The 16,339-nt window shown below is 45.7% G+C and overlaps 2 protein-coding genes across 2 annotated transcripts in view; one reads left to right on the top strand and one right to left on the bottom strand.

Moving 5' to 3' along the window:
* The window catches only part of LOC144115217 (cyclin-D1-binding protein 1 homolog), a 73,306-nt gene extending 61,984 nt beyond the window's left edge, over positions 1-11,322 (bottom strand). Inside the window, exons 1-4 of the mRNA XM_077649494.1 lie at positions 11,016-11,322; positions 10,775-10,840; positions 2,822-2,980; positions 206-293 (exon numbers count right to left, since the gene is read on the bottom strand). Coding sequence (XP_077505620.1) covers positions 206-293; positions 2,822-2,980; positions 10,775-10,840; positions 11,016-11,082 — 380 coding nt within the window. The 5' untranslated portion in view covers positions 11,083-11,322. The remainder of the gene's footprint in view (positions 1-205; positions 294-2,821; positions 2,981-10,774; positions 10,841-11,015) is intronic.
* Positions 11,323-13,716: 2,394 nt separating this feature from the next.
* The window catches only part of LOC144115218 (neuroguidin-like), a 40,589-nt gene continuing 37,966 nt past the window's right edge, over positions 13,717-16,339 (top strand). Inside the window, exons 1-3 of the mRNA XM_077649495.1 lie at positions 13,717-13,905; positions 14,042-14,182; positions 15,582-15,719. Of these exons, the coding sequence (XP_077505621.1) occupies positions 13,897-13,905; positions 14,042-14,182; positions 15,582-15,719 (288 nt within the window). The 5' untranslated portion in view covers positions 13,717-13,896. The remainder of the gene's footprint in view (positions 13,906-14,041; positions 14,183-15,581; positions 15,720-16,339) is intronic.

The raw sequence follows: 16,339 nt of genomic DNA on the forward strand, positions 1-16,339 counted from the left end.
CCGGAGACGGCTGCCTGATGGTGAAACTTATGAATAAGCTAGAGTCATATGGTTCTTAAGAGATAGCAGCACCCACGAAAATTCGTTGTCTCTGAAGTGCAATCAATACCCCACAGCGGATAATGTTCATAGCTTAGTCGCTGCTTCTCTCAAATAACCAATTTTTGTGCACGTAAAAGAACTAAAAATACGAAGTTGCTCTCACCTTTGAAGGCTGACTTCCTGTGCAAATCTCCCGAGAGTGCTGAACAGATCCCCAAGTGCAACAGCAAGCTCATTTCTCAAAGTCATACCTGGCAAGAGGCACGAATTCACTTCCGTGAAATCAGGGAAATGCACAAAAACATTTCTCATCCTTACAGTCTTGAAATAGGAAAGTCGACACATGTGATAAGCTTTAGCAAACATTTCAATCACACACAAGTGTTTTGCTGGCATTATATTCAAGCAAGGCGTCAATATAACCTGTCAGCAGAACCAATTTTCTCACTCTGAAACTGCACAATAACAACTTCCAATATCATCACATAATGCTGCACACAAGCTTCTTACTTTGAAATTTCTTGAAATATACCACATTCAGAACAGAGACCAATATTTACTAGATGAAACACTCTAAAACAAGGGCTTCCGGTACATCTCCTGCAATGCAATGCAATTCCGGCTAGTTTCAGTCAATGGTTCCATGCCATTTTGTTGCAGTTAAATTTACCCTGCTGTGAGCGTTAGCATAGGTATGGTATGGTATGTGGATTTAACATCACTACACACAGGCTATGAGACGTCGTAGTGGAGGGCTCCAGATTAATTTTGCCCTCCTCTGGTTCTTTAATGTGCACTAACACAGTGGTATGAATGACCAAGACCATTTTGAAGCACGCCTTGTAGCAGGCAAAACAGTTTGTAGCAGTTTCCTCATGTGTTGTAGCAGGAGACCAATATTGAGAACTAAGGTAAGCAAGAGAATTTATATCCTTCAACATAAAGACTCATCACACGGACGTACAAACATGAGCACCCCATAGTAAACAATGTGCAAATCATGAAACTCTGATGCATAAACAAAAACGGACAGGAAAATAAAAATGGCATAATATATAATATCTACACGTGCTGGTATTCACTGAAAACTATTGCTCAGAACCAACCTTTCTAGGTTTCTCGAAAAACTCGTCCTGACCCCTCTGCCCTATTTTAGTGCGAAAGCACTTCTACCTGTGCTCCCCGGGCTTCAGCAGTGTCTCTCTGTGTATGTGTGTGAAGACTCTGAGCAGTAAGTGTAACTGGCTCATAGAGTCAGTGGACAACTCAATCCCACTGTGAGTAGGCGGTTGCACCCACCAACAAACTGAGGCAGTAGCGCACCTTTCCTTTTCTCAAAGCCAGCAGAAGGTTTAGACCCTTGACTCTGAGGAAAGGAAAGGAAGGGCGCATAACTAGGTCCCTGGGTCAGTGGACACCTCAATCGCTCTTTGAGGTACACGCAGTGGAGTCCACCTCCAAAAAAACAGTGCTTTCAAAAAATATTCTGGGCTTAACAATGCTAAACTGCTAGCAATTTTTTCTTTGCATTTTTGCAGGTGACCGCTAGCATGAGCACAGCTAAGCAACTTCAAATGTGTTGTATTTCAGACAACCATGCACTACAATATCTAATCATACAGACAACCATGCACTACAATATCTAATCATAAACTACAGCTTGATTGAGCAACAGCATAGTGCAGTGGAGGAAAGTGAAAATGTTTCTGTAGTAGGATATGAGGTGATGCTTGTGGTAAATGGCACCATTGTCATACACTACAAGGAGATGTGGGAGGCATTAATATACAAACCATTTTATCAGGGCAACTCTCAAGAAACTTTCCGTGATATCTGACTGAGCTTGAGAGATACATTAGGCAGCGGTGCATCTGGATGGTCCTCGAAAATTTTGATGGGCACTGACTGAATGGGCGTCGAGATTGCCCGTGTGACAGGAATATTATGGGATTCTGAAGTTGCCACGCAACTCCTATGATAGGCAGGATGATAATTCTACCCTTATTGCATTCCTTATGTCACAAAAAAAGAATGGCATGCATTTTAGGCAATTCTTTGCAGCAAAATTTCTTAAAAGTTATCGGCAACAAATTACATATTACATAAGTGTGGAAGCTTCTAGCTTTACATAAAATTAAATGACATATTTGAAATCGGCACAGAGAAACACATTTCCAGAAAATTTTATAGCTGTCGCTATGATATTAATTTTTTTCAAGAATAGCCTTTTTGCTTAACAATTGCCTGAAGGCCCACCCTACCTTGGTAAAAGAATTTTCACACAAAAGATATGCGGAAGCGTGACTGACCTGGCCCAACAGGCTCAGTTCACTTGATGGCCTCTAGAAGGGTGTGCTACAAAAGAGGTCAATTTTTTAACAAAGGTGAACCATTTCAAGGTTCACCTCTTTGTATGCTTTTCTGCTCCATACAGGTCATATTTCATGAGCATATCCATTGAGTTGTGTGCTTTCGCACAATGGGCAGAGATTTCTATGACAAGGCGTGTAAGACAGTTGCTCGTCACAGGTTGTACTGCGGCTGGCTGCACCATCAGCGAAGGCAGCCACGAATATGGCGGATGCCCAGCCTATGCCTCTAGCACCCATTGCGGATGACTTCAAGTGAGACCCTCCTATACGGCTGCATAACTAATTAGAGGCAGGCTTTCAAATAATAATGGCAAACAAGTTGCAATGACTGTGATTCAAAAGTGTACACTTAGAGACGTGGACTACATATGTAAACAAGTCATTCATGGGTGGCCAAGAGCTATTACCTTGAGATTGTGGAAGCTCCAAGAAAGCTGAGACAACCTCCTGGCAGCCTCTCTTGAGCCTGTCAATAAGTTCTTGTTCCAAATGTTCTTGTGGTGAAAGCTTTTCACAAGCCAAGCAGACTTGTTTCATGTCATCACGGCATTGGCCAACCTCTTGAACTGCACAGAAAAGAGAATTCATGCATCAACTTCATTCTTACGAGCTCTTAAAGCTCCAAAAAGCACACAAATGCTCTCCATTAAGTTCTGCAATAAACCTTCATAAGCTGCCTAATAAAACAGAGAGCAACAGAGTAAGCCAGCCTACTGCACTTAAAATTTGGTGCTCCCAAATTAAGGGTTGCATTGTTAACATTTTGCTGACATGCATATAAAGATTCCAAGGTTTCTTTGAGTTGAGGCCACACGGTAGCAATGGGAAATAAACTGATCACCTGCAACTCAGTATTTTACACCTCCACCGCCTTCCCACATTCAGCTTCGAGACGCCATAGTCGTAGATCGACCCAGATTAATTTCGCCTCCCTGGGGACATGCACTGACATCGTACAGTACACAGGTGTTTTTACACTTCGCACCCATAAAATTGCAGCCGAAATTCTATTCGGTTGTTCCAGCTGCTACAGGTGGCAACAATCGAAGTACAACATGGTGGACAAGGCGGTAATGGTACTGCTCTCATAACAAAGTCCTTAGAATCAAAGTGGCTTCTTGATGCCGTGGCACCTTTCATGTGAAATTTATAGCTTAGATAAGCAGCAATAAGTCATTATGAGAGACTAATAAGAACCTACACGAGTTTGGTCAAATACACCTATATGAGCGTGAAATATCGCTTGCATGTAAGTGCCAAAAAAATTTCTTCAGCATTGAAATATGCACTAAGCTAGACACATTAAAGCGCGACAAGAATATTACATGAAGGTTTTTTGCTTGTTGCAGCGCATTCTTGTGTGGTGATTATTGTGCACTCCTACTATACCAAGCATGGTGGCTAATTTGTCTGCAGCACACGTTAGTCCCACATGAGGTAATAGAATAGGCAATGTGAAGTCCTCTTTGAAGCAGCATCTAAAAGATCATTTCTGCTTGATAGAACAGCTGAAATTATAGCGACTGAAATAAGTTTTTGACTAGCAGATGAAAAGTGACGCAATCAAGTAAGAAAACGCCTGTTCTCAAGAAACATTTGCAGTTTTTCAGCCATGTTGCACACTGCGTACAAAAAATTGAACGCATGAAATCTGCGTGATTCATATCAGCAGCCAAGTGCTTATTTAATCTCTGTGAACTGGCTGAAGCTGGGTGACAACTGTAACAAACTGCAATGCAGTTACATTCATATGGGACTGGGAATGAAGGAAAATGCCTCTTTTTCTGCTAATATCAGCCACAAAATATCACTACCACATTGCACACAATAGTTGCATACAACTCAAGAACGAAGCGGCTTTTCCCCGACGAAGGATCCCCTTCTAGTCAATGGCATTGGCCGATTCTCTCGAGCCTGCTAGCATGATAATGCAGGGAGCGGCTGATGAACGGCGATAGTCCCCTCCCTGCATTGTCACGCTCGCAGGTTCATGAGAATCGGCCGACGGCATTGGCTGGAAGGGGATCCTTTGTCGGGGAAAAGCCGCTTCGTTCTTGAGTTGTATCAGACTATAGTTCAGTATATTTAAGCACTACACTGCCTTTGTGCAGCTGCGATTGCCTGAAATTGAGCCCCCATTAATACGATCATCTACGATGGACTTATAAACAAAGCTCTGGGCAGGAGAGCATTCACTATGACTACTGGCTCATTCCAGCGGGCGAACAGGATCCTAAATGTGCCCGCGTGAGAGCAAACACCTTCCCATGGGCAAACGGGAGTGGGAGCACTTTCATCCAGTGATAGAACAGGAGCAGTTTTATTGCGGTGAGCGCAGTCGAGAGCAGTCTAGGCTGCTCCCTTGTAAAAAGCGGAGTTGTTCTTGCCGTCTGCCAGGTTCGTGTGTGCGATTTCAGCGAATGTGGAGAGCGAATTCACAAGTTTTAGAGCATGCAGATGGTGATTGAGTGTAGTTTTGACAAAGGTGACCTGAAAGAGACAATTGCTTACATCGCAGGACACACATACAATAAGCAGGATACGCCAGTATGACCCAGTTTGCCAAGGAATGCTTTAGGCAGCCACCAGCTGTCATCACCACCGCTTGCGGTGGCGATGATACTAGCGCTTAATGACACTGGCTTCCACTCTTAAGAATGGATCAAAGCTGTTCGCCGATTGGGCAATCACAGCCACCCTTGGGAGCCGTCAAGCACGCCATGGCTGTGAAGGAATCACTTTGTGACAGGTACACACGAGGTACTGAGGTTAAGTATGTGCGCACTCTATGATGAAACCTATTATTGATGGGCAGGAAAACCCTGGATGCCACCACAGCATCCAGAATTCATCCCAGCGCTTTTCACTTTTTCAAAAAATAAGTTCAAACAGGCAAGTGCTCTTGGCCGTTTTTCAACGCATGACGGTGCAGACAGCAAGAAAGAAGCCACCAGAGCAAGCTGTGTTATGTGTGTGTGCACACTTGCCTTACCCTCACCTCGGGCTTCGTACCGAGCCATCATCAGAGACTTTTAGAACTGGGGGACCCTATCGGTTAGGGAGATAAGGGGGTGCCAGTGAGGATGGGCAGGACAAAGTGCCCCCACTATTCCCCCCTATAACCACTATAGATAGGGCCCCCTTCTAAAAGTCCCTATTAAGCCCTAGAAATCCATCAGGTATCAGGTGCTGCCCAGGACAAGCAAAAGCAAAGCAAAAGCGAAGCAAACAAAATGTGCTCCTCCACACTAAGCTTTAGAGTTTATTAACATGACGATAATGACTGACAATGAGTCCCACCCAAAAGCCCTTACACATGCCTATTAGATAAGTGGGATGTACTTTTAGGTGCTTTAAGACTCTGACAGGACGGCCCCGTGCACCTGGAGCATGTCCTCGGACCCTGGAGGGATGCGGCTTCGGGTGCGCGTGGGGCAAAATAATTTTTTTTCTTTAAGATACGGGTTTTGCGGACACTCTTTGACAATCTTGTGTATGTTTGCGAGTGCATGAGTGTTGAGTATATGTGATTTCACCATTCACCCTTTATTTTTCCCTTTTCCTCTCATTTTCACCCTCCTCTTCTCTAATCTTCTTCTCTTCTTTCACCCACACCTGGACTAGCATGCCAGGCCAACAACCAGGCAGACGTCTTGTTTCATAAGCCTCCTCCTCTTCCTGCCCCTCCCCATCTCTCTCTGTGCAGCATCTTTAGTGGCCGGAAACACCCTTCATTTGGACACCTTAGTTTCGGACCAGGTAAAAATAAGGCGGCCAAGAGGGTACAGGATTGCAACAGAGGAGCTTCCTATCGTCCACCAAATGTGATGGTGAATAGGGTATATACAGAGGAGGTCTCTCCGTCCAGCACAGTACCCTACCAGTCAGGTTACAGGAGACAGCACAGCAAAATGAAAAAGGTAGATTGTAGCACTGCACTTTATGGGACACTTATGTCCCACTTTTTTTACTGCCATGTTTTGAGTTGTGAGCATAAAACCACAGTATCCATAGCTATCCTACTTGTAGCGTCACAGTGTGGATGTCTCCAAAGAAGCTTTTCTGCTTTTGTTTTAATAATGTTGACCCGATGGCAGCACATACCCGTGCCTTATGCGAACCATTCCGCTCTCGCGCGTTGCACGTGTTTTACAAAGAATTATGGTGCGCCCTTCAGGCGGTAAAATCATGAGCAGTAGGTGTCAAAAGTTTACTTTTTACGCACGAGTCCTTAAACGTCTTATTTACATTGTTTTTAAACGCAATAGCTTTAAGGAGCCCATGTCCCAAAAAACCTGGCGTCATCATCAGTGACGTTGACCCACAAAAGCAACATAGGAGGCAGATGGGCCACCTAGTTCACGTAACCTTGTGGCATCATCACAACCTGCCCACTAGATTGTGAGCAAACTGCGCACTGTAGTAGGTGGCAGTTAAATTAATAATTGGTCACAAGAGGTTGCCTCGCAAAAGCAACCTAGGTCGCACAAGCCCCACCGATGGCTGCACCTGCCATCGACGGGCAGTGGTGCATCTCTTAACTGCCGTATCACTGTGCCAGGAGTGGTACAAGGACTCCCAGGGACCTATGAATGTTAAGTAGAGGATGACGAACTCTGCATATATGAGCATTAAACTATTAAAGCTATCGCGTTATACCCTTAAGGCGGAGCGCAAGTGTCCCCTCCAATTTTTTTTCTGTTCTGACCAAACTGGCACGTCAAAAATTTGTGAAACATGTAATTCACAACCTTTTCGCACTATATTTCGTTTGTTTTACATTAATTTTCCACAAAACAAGAAAAGTAAGAACATGATCCACATGCAAAGTCTATGGAATGTCTCTTTGTACAATTTGCTTCTTGCGTTTTCAAAATGGAAAGTAGCCTGCTCCGAGTCAATGTAGCATGAACACTTCTTGACTACCTTGTCATTGAAAGTTGATTTTCATATGTTCTCTTAGTTGTTTGTATGCCTACACTAGTTAACATCAGATGATAAAAAAAAATACTTTTTTTAGAGCAAAGAGCTCTACTCCTCCCATGCTGAGCCGGAAGGTCATCTGACTGTTTGATTTGACCTCTAACAGGAGGTGCGCCACATGTGCAAAATCATGAGTGGCAGGTGCCTTGATCTTCTTCATCGATGCCATAGCTGCTAGCTTGGCAGTCACATCTGCCGCAGCACTGGCTGCTGCTCGGCCGCTCCTCCTAGCTAGTTGTGGCATGTGACGTGTCATGTGATTCGCTCGTGCGCTAGGCAGTCACGTCCATTACTGCGCCGCTCTGGACGCTCGCTGTTGCACTTGTGGCAAAGTGATGCATCACGTGATTAGCTCTCTCTGAAGTCTTGAAAAAATAAAGATAAACCAAACCTAAACCGTGCCTAACCATGCTTAACTAAGCTCTCGCTCTGTATATCCTGGCTCAGGTGAGCGGCTGTATTTCAGTGGTTAGTGGGACACATATGACCCAATTCAGATGATTTCACAGGGCAGCGGGACGCATATTTCCCATTTTTTTTCTCGAAAACCGTTTACACTACAGAGCTCAAATTTTGTACATTTCATAAGAAACTAATACGCATGGCTATGCCACCCTTAATAGGCAGTATGCATGGCTCAACCTTTTTCCCCACAATGGGTTAATATAAGTGAAGCGCAGCTAGCGCATTTAGCTGATTGTAAACAAGAGCTTGTACTGGTGCAGTCATCATGACTGGCGTATTCCTGGGGAAATTTCACGCTCACGCAGTAAATTCAGAATGGTGTACTCTTATCTTGAAGAGAGCACATCAGCTATTTGCTAAACAAGCAACAGAAAAAAGCCAGCAGCAGGTATCAAAATCAACAGCCACAAAGCCGAAGCAGTTGCAGCTGTGGGTGGGGCGAAGCAAAGGCTATCGGTCAATGAGGCCTGTGTCCGCATTTTGAAGGCATTCGAAATTCTTGAATGTATCCACAGTGCTCCGTTGACTCGTATGTCATCTGAGCCAAAAGCCATTGCAAAATTTGTGTAGCAGCGCAAGTTTGAGAGTCAAGTCAAATAACATTCAGTCTGAAGGCATTTGAAATGCCTAGCATGCATGCAGAGAATAGTGGGGAAGCAAGTGTTGTCTGTGATACACTGCTCTCAAAGCATAGTGACCATCACAGTGGCAACATAAGTACTCCTTTCCCCGGCATGCTACTGCCCACTCATCCACACTTGGCACTTCTGCTCCTGTTCATCCATTGGTATGTGCCATATGTTGTGTGGGGGAGGGGTAACAGTGCTAGTTTATGCTGCCCTTTAAGAGAACGCTGCTTGGAATTCGAGAGGAATGCATTGACGATGCTGCTTGCAGTGTAAGAAAGGGTGTCACTATGAAACACATGGGGTTGAAAGGCCCTACCCAAACCAGTTCATCACTGTTTTGTAGCGAAAGCTACACTAGGCGATAAGCAGTGCATTTCGGGTGTGTCCCTAGTCAATACTGCCCATGCACAACTAGTTGGGAGCCACAGGTGTTCCAATGCTATGCCTCCCCCCCCCTCAATATCCAATTTTCAATTGCCTTCTTTGTTCCTTTCTTCTTTCCCTGCTTCCTTTATCCCTTCCCTTAAGGCGCGCCATTTCCTTTCCTCAAAAACCAAACAAAACAAGTGAGCAACACTGGTGTTGCAACAATTTTGTAGAGGTCATGAAGAGCAAAACCACAAAATAGGACGGGACTGATGTCATACCAACTGGCCTACACCAAAGTCCTTCTAAATTTTGTAGAGGCCCTTCATTTTCACAAAAGGAAAGGCACACAACTCGCTCCCTGGGTCAGGGGACACCTAAATCTTGCTTTCATATACTTGAGTGACTGGTGTCTAATTGAAAAAACCTGCTTTGATTGGGTTCAGCACACTAAATAGGCAGTGCGCCCACCCTGCCAGGTGGCAGTTAATGGTTCATCCCGAGGTTGGTCACCCTAGTGAATGCTGGCACTACTGCTGCAGTGCAGGGTGTCTGCCACAACGTTGTCAGCGCTAATGCATGCAGCCCAAATCTCTCTCTCACCACCCCCACATGCTTCAAAGCATTGAGGCAGCCACACCGACAGCTTTCATTTTGTATATCCTCAGTAATCCATATTTTTTTTTTTTCTAGGTGGCAGGAATGATGTTTGCTTTTTCGAAGTTCATTAATTCACACATCATGGAATAACAAAAATTTTCCATTTTTTTGTCACGTATCAAGTTCTAATGCACTGCAGTCGCCCGCGGTTACCAACAAGCGTGGGTGCCAGTGTGCTGTGGGATGTTGTTAAAGATCCCCAGGGGATCGAAATTATTCCTGAACCCTCCACTATGGCACCTCTCTCCCCCACTTGCCCTTACAGCTGTGTCAGGTGTCCACCAAGATATGGGAGACAGTAACTGCATCATTACCTTTCCTCAAAAACCAATTTAAGTTTAAACTCCTTGCTCCAGAAAGAGGCTGTGGGGCAGTGCCATCTTCCCTGGAACTATAAAATCCCGTGACATTGACCTAAGCAGCCAAACGCCAAATTCACTGAGCCACTGCGGCGGGTGGCGGCGTAAGGCAGCAGCCGACATTGCATGTGCCAGCTGTAAAACAATGGTTTGTTTCAGGACAATACAAAGGCTTCTATTGCATCAATTCGGGTACAATAAGATCCCAACTTGGAGACGCTTTGTCCTGCAGTCACCACCTGAGAACAATATGTCAGAACCCACTAGGAGAAATTGGTTTGAAAATTGGTTTTTGGGGAAAGGAAATGGCGCAGTATCTGTCTCATATATCTGGGGGCACCTGAACCGCACACCGTAAGGGAAGGGATAAAGGAAGGAGTGAAAGAAGAGGAGCTGTAGTGGAGGGCCCCGGAATGATTTCGACCACATGTGGATCTTAACGTGCACTGACATCACACAGCACGCGGGCGCCTTGGCGCATCGCCTCCATCGAAACGCAGCCGCCGCGGTCGGGTTCGAACCCAGGAACTCAAGAGGAGACGCACTTTGTCTACAACAAGAGAACGCTCATCGACAGTTATTCGACACGCTCTGACGCAAAGAAAGCACAGGCAATGTCGTCAGTACATGGGCGACATTTCCGCAAACTTTAATTCTACAACGGAGGCCAGACTGCGGCAGTAAGGAACAGACAGCTGGCACGTGGCGGCTGTCACAAGGCTGTGAAGCATCCTATCAGATATTCAGTCTCTAGCCCACAAACAATTGACCTCGGATTTCAGGAAGTGCAGGTGCTAGACATCAATGCGCATAATAATTACAAAATTCTGAGAAATATACACGCTTCCAATGCAAAGCAATGACGGCTTTCCTGACCGATTACGGGATATATACGTACGCAGTCGCCTCCAAAACGTTGCTTTGTCGAAGTCTTCCGCTCCTTCTGGCATCTGGCCATGGTCCTCTGTAATTACAGGCACCGATTTGACACCACCATCAAAAAAAGGAAAAATTACATGCAGTGGAAGTTGAATAGACAATGCACAACTACTGCACTGTGCGACCTGCCCTGTGCGACGCTGACCATTACCGAACCGAACGCGGCGATGTAAAGCGACTACGCAATGGCACAAACGAACCTTTTAGCTTCCTGCTAACTTCTTGCAATGTTTCTTCCAGAGTCGCAATCGCAGCTTTTTCTGCCATGACTGTTAAAAACTGCAAACCAAAAAATATTCACAGATTCGGCGTTCTTAAGAGTTGAACTTGACCGCCGCATATACACCGCGGATATGGCGCCACAGACCAGCTGAACAGAGCAGCTTCGAGATACAGAACAACCGGTCTCGAGGGGAGCGCGCGCGCGCCGCCGCCCGCTGCCGCTACTCGAGCCCGGCCGTGGCTAGAGCTAGAGCTAGAGACAGCTAGAGACTAGAGTTTAGCGTTAGGATTTTGCCAACAAAAAGCGCCAGCAGGTGGCGCTTGAGATGTTACCAAAAAATTGCCAAAGAAAATACCTATGACAATTGTAGGGGATCTCTTTGTTGTTTGAAGCCAGGACGGAAGTCATGCGGCATATAGCTTGCTTGCTTAAGTGACTCTAGCTTGATTGTTGCTATGAGCGGGGGGGAGGGGGGGGGGGGCGAACTGGCCCCGACGTACTACTATGGCACCATAGTACTACGGGTCTCCTCGATTTGGCTGCACTTTCTGCACCAGTTCAGGAAGTGCAGCACTATTTGACAGTGCAGCTTGTGCCACCTGCACTTGGGCACTCGATTTGGCCTCGTGCTGCACGAGTGCTGCACGAGGTGCTTGGCGCGCTCCGTAGCAGACGGCTCCGCGGCCATGCTTGTTTTGTGAGCGGCGTTAAGACCATGGTTTAGATGGCCGCGTACCCGTGAAAAACGCGGCATCTGCGCCGGGCCCTCACCAAACAGCTGAAATGACAGTGCGCGCATACGTTTGTGTATGCGCGCGCGTGTGCGCGTGTCTGTGTACGCGCGTGAGCGACTGACTGGCATGGCGCACGTATGTACAGTATTGTGCGTTTTTATCGCTGACACATTCAAAAATTTCCCCGCCTCAACCGCTGGCTCATTTGCGGTGAAACTGCACATGATGCGAAAACGTAAGCGTCTACGAGAGATCGGCGAGCCAAAACCCGCAGACGACGCTTTTTCGCTGAAAACCGGCAGTGGCGCCATCTGTTTTCGGCAGCGGAAAGCGTGACTACTAGGCCGCCTAGGCGAGCGTTGCAAGGAGCGCGGGCTCGCCTCTTTAAATCAGTTGTTTTGATATTTTCCCGCTCAATTAGCCGAAAATGTTGTAAGCGCTTCAGTTGAAGCAGACGCAAATGCCGAACGGCCTATTCAAAGGGCCCGCGCTCCTTGCAACGCTCGCCTCGGCGGCCTAGTTGTGACGCTTTCCGCTGGCGAAAACAGATAGCGCCACTGCCGGTTCTCAGTGAAAAAGCGTCGTTTGCGGGTTTTGGCTCGCCGATCTCTCGTAGACGCTTGCGTTTTCGCATCATGTGCGCCTGAACTAAGTAAGTACCATTGTCAAACTTGCTACGATACAAAAGTTACCATAATACGCAAGCTCTGTGTGCAATTTCACCGCAAACGAGCCAGCGGTTGAGGCGGGGAAATTTTTGAAAGTGTCAGCGATAAAAACGCACAATACTGTACGTAAGTACGTACTGCGTATGGGTTCGCATCTTTCTGTCCAGCCTCGCACATTGCTTACACCATTTCTATTTTGTGTGCAATTATTATTATAAACGCAGCACGATGGAGCGCTTCCATAAGAGGCAGGTTGTGAGATGTTTTATAATACGTACGTGGGCGATCGCAACGTTTGTGGCTCGCTGCGACATCAGTACCTCCGCTTACCAGCGACTGGGCTTGAGGTCGCCGTTAGCCCACACCTTCGCCTGCCAGTTAGCCTCTGACAGTCATGTCGCCGTCCGCCGAAAGTGCACGCGATTGAGTTCAAATATAGATCAGGCAACTCTTGGCGGACAACCGCAGTCACTTTTCGATAGGACGGAAGCGGCCTGAATCACGCGTATGCACTGTAAAAGATCGTCTCGAGCGGTAGCCTGAATAACCTGTCTAATTAATTGTTGCCTCTTCGAAGTACCCGTTGAATCAAAGAACTGGCAGTACACTGACACGGCACTTTTGTGAACTAGTGCGGAAAGTGCAGCCAAATCGAGGAGACCAGTATGTTGGCCCCAAAAACGTTGGTTAGCCCCTTGGGCATCACTCTTGGGGGCCTGGGGAGGGTGATTGGGATGTTGGGAAGAGTGGGGGGGGGGGGGGGGGGGGGTGCTTGCTACGTAGCGTGCGGAGAGGAGGAAACGGCTGAACATTTGATCAGACTTGATGCTTTCTGTAAAGGGCTGCACCCTACAGTGAAAAGCAGTGGGGCTGATTTATCCAAAGCATTGGGGTTTAAGGACAGTGAAGGAAAAGTAGATTTTAAGCGGGTAGAAGTGACCAAGCGAAGGTTGTCTGATTGGTGGCTAAAATCAAGACAAGAGTAAAATTTCACAAGTCATGGCTAGGTGACTTGAACCACCGCCCGATTTAAACGTTTCAGCCTTATCCATCTATTCATCCATCCATCTATACGTTACTTCCAAATAAAAATACACCTTATACAAAGTTTTTAAGTACTGACAATAAAGTTTTTCACTCACTCACTAACAAAACACGCATTGTAGAAGTGCTTTTGAATGCATCTGAAGCCCTATGGAGGGAGTGCTTTGTCTTGGTTAAAGCAAGTCAGAGGGCTACCGAGAGACTCGGCTGGCAACCCGGCTGACAGCAAAATGAAATCAACAACAGCTGAACTCCAAACCACGTGTGCTCTTGGCGAGTGCCGAGTTGGTAGTAGAGGCGGTAAAGGCAGTGAGCGGCAAAGCAAGCGAGCCGCTCAATCCATGTGTACTGTACTCTCGCGTACTTGTTACTGCTGTAAACATTTTGCGCGTTTGCAGTTGACAGTGCCACCATGTCGCAGGTGCAACTTGATATTTTTTTATGTGTGCATATAGTAAACCAAGTGGCTAGCGTGAATACGTAAAGTTGTAATGCTGCTGCTTTGTATAGTGCAAGTTGTATTTTTTGTCCTCATGATATATATTTTGCCCCTCCAGATCGCAGGTCCTGACCAGCATGGAAAACTTCCGGACTTCCTTGCCCTCTTTAAAGAAGTCAAAGAGAAGGCGTCTGTTGCGTCTGTCGCTGTAGAAAGCCTTGCATCTCGTGCCGGCAGCAAGGAACTGAACACAGAGGCGGTAAGTTGTTGAACAAAGCATAAAAGATGTTTCCCACTTAGGTTCATGGGGAATCACAGTGACATACAATTATTTGCGGACTGTAGCGAAGGTTAAATGATTGGGGCATCTCAAAAATGTGAGTTGTGAAGTTGTAACACCCGATCAGTACGCAGTTCTTCAGATGAATCGGCCCTCCTTGAACGATTTCGGTGGGATGTTCTCGCTGATGCCTTGAATCACTCCTCATGTGAATTTGCCCCATTTCGTGCATGTGCAGTGCTGCTTGAGATGTGGGAGCACATAATTTACCTGTGAGCAACCTTGTTGGCCCGTGTGCACCAGTACTGCATCAAGTTGGAACATGAGCAAGTGCAAAATCGCCGTGTAGTATCAGTGTTAGCACAACTTTATGCATGGTTCAGTGCTATATATATTTTTCTTTTTCTTTGCTTGCATTGTTTTGGGCATTCTTTCATTACCAGAGAAATGTTTCTTTTCCTTATTTTGTTCTCTCAGCTAGTGGACTGCATTGGTATTCTGTGCACTGTTAATTAATCTGTATTTTACTTGTGTTACTCTAACTTTGCTGTATTAATAGTTGTATTCCCTTCTTGCTTGGGCCACACCAAGGCCTGCAGTATTGTATAAATGAATAAATAGAAACAAATAAGGATTTGTTTTGAGTAGATTGGTCACCACTGCCTTGCGCACCTGCGCATATGGTTGCCAGCCTTGCTGATGTACTAACTTGCATCGCTGATGTTGTACTAACTTGCATCTTTTAGCATAGCCGCATCATTTTAATGTTGGTTGCAGTTTTGCTTGAATCCTGATTTGTAGACAAGGGAGTGGCATCCTGATTTTCATATCCATTTGACCAGTATTTTAACTTCTAGTGAGTGGTAGTGCAGTGCACTCTTGACATTTATTATATTTCATAGGCTGGCTTTTAAACAAATTGATTTTTTCATAGTTAACATGCTATGAAACATGAAGTTGTAGATGTGTTTACAGCTTTTTATGCGGCTGCGGTGGTCGAATTTCGATGGAGGCGAAATTCTAGAGGCCCGTGTACTGCGCGATGTCAGTGCACGTTAAAGAACCCAAGGTGGTCGAAATTTCCGGAGCTCTTCACTATGGCGTCTCTCATAGTCTGAGTTGCTTTGGGACGTTAAACCCCATAAACCATAAACAAAACAGCTTTTTATTCATGTGGCAATGGTCGTATTCTGTAACTTGTATTATGGTTAGTGAGTCACATTTAAATTAACCATGGTAACACAGCTAACGTGCTGAGAAATCCTCCAGTTATTTGTGGGTACAGTTGCAAAGACCACTCTGTTGTAAAAATTGTTCTGTTAGGGACTCATTTGAACTGTATTTTGACAACTCATTATGTGTCTTGTTTATCATGCAGGGTTTGAGTTTCCTTGAGATGAAAAACCATGTAATGCTCAGCTACCTGCTGGACCTCACACATGTTATTTGGTGCAAAGTATCTGGCAAGAGCATCAGTGGTGACCCCTCCATACGGCGACTCGTGCAGGCTCGAACTGTATGCATTATTTTTCAAATGTTTTTCTGCTTTCCTAGCACGTGCATGAAGTTAGCAGTTGGTAATACTTTTTCAGCCTCCTAATTTACATTGTGTTTGTTTTCGTACTGCATTTGGAGACAGCGTAATGTCTGCATTGCTTTTCTGCATAAGGAGTGTAATTTAGAGAAAAACACACAAGGCATCTATGGCTATTGCATTCTCAATAATCTACTTAGGGTAATTTCAGAAAGCAGTTTATTGCTAAAAGCAGGGGCACACGACTTTGTATCCCTGTCACTGTCCGATGTTGTGCACAGACTGATGCCATTTTTCACTTGCAGCTTTTGCAATAAGTGACTGGCAATACAGCATTTTTTGTTGCCACAGGAACATAAAAGTTGAAAATGCAGGCATTGACGATATTTGCTCAGTGTTCGCTGCTTGCATGCCACTGCTGTCATAGTATCACCACGGTCAAAATACAGGTGTATGGTGTATGGGCAGTATATCAAAATTGCCTGATCAGTGTATGGTCACAGCTGCACTTTACCTATGCTTATGTTCACCTTCTTGCTGCTGTTGCATGTGAGCATTGGTCATGCTGCAGGCCAACTTTAACTGAACCGCAGTGGTGAGCC

This window comes from Amblyomma americanum, chromosome 1, assembly GCF_052857255.1.
Source record: "Amblyomma americanum isolate KBUSLIRL-KWMA chromosome 1, ASM5285725v1, whole genome shotgun sequence".
Classification (NCBI taxonomy): Eukaryota; Metazoa; Arthropoda; class Arachnida; order Ixodida; family Ixodidae; genus Amblyomma; species Amblyomma americanum.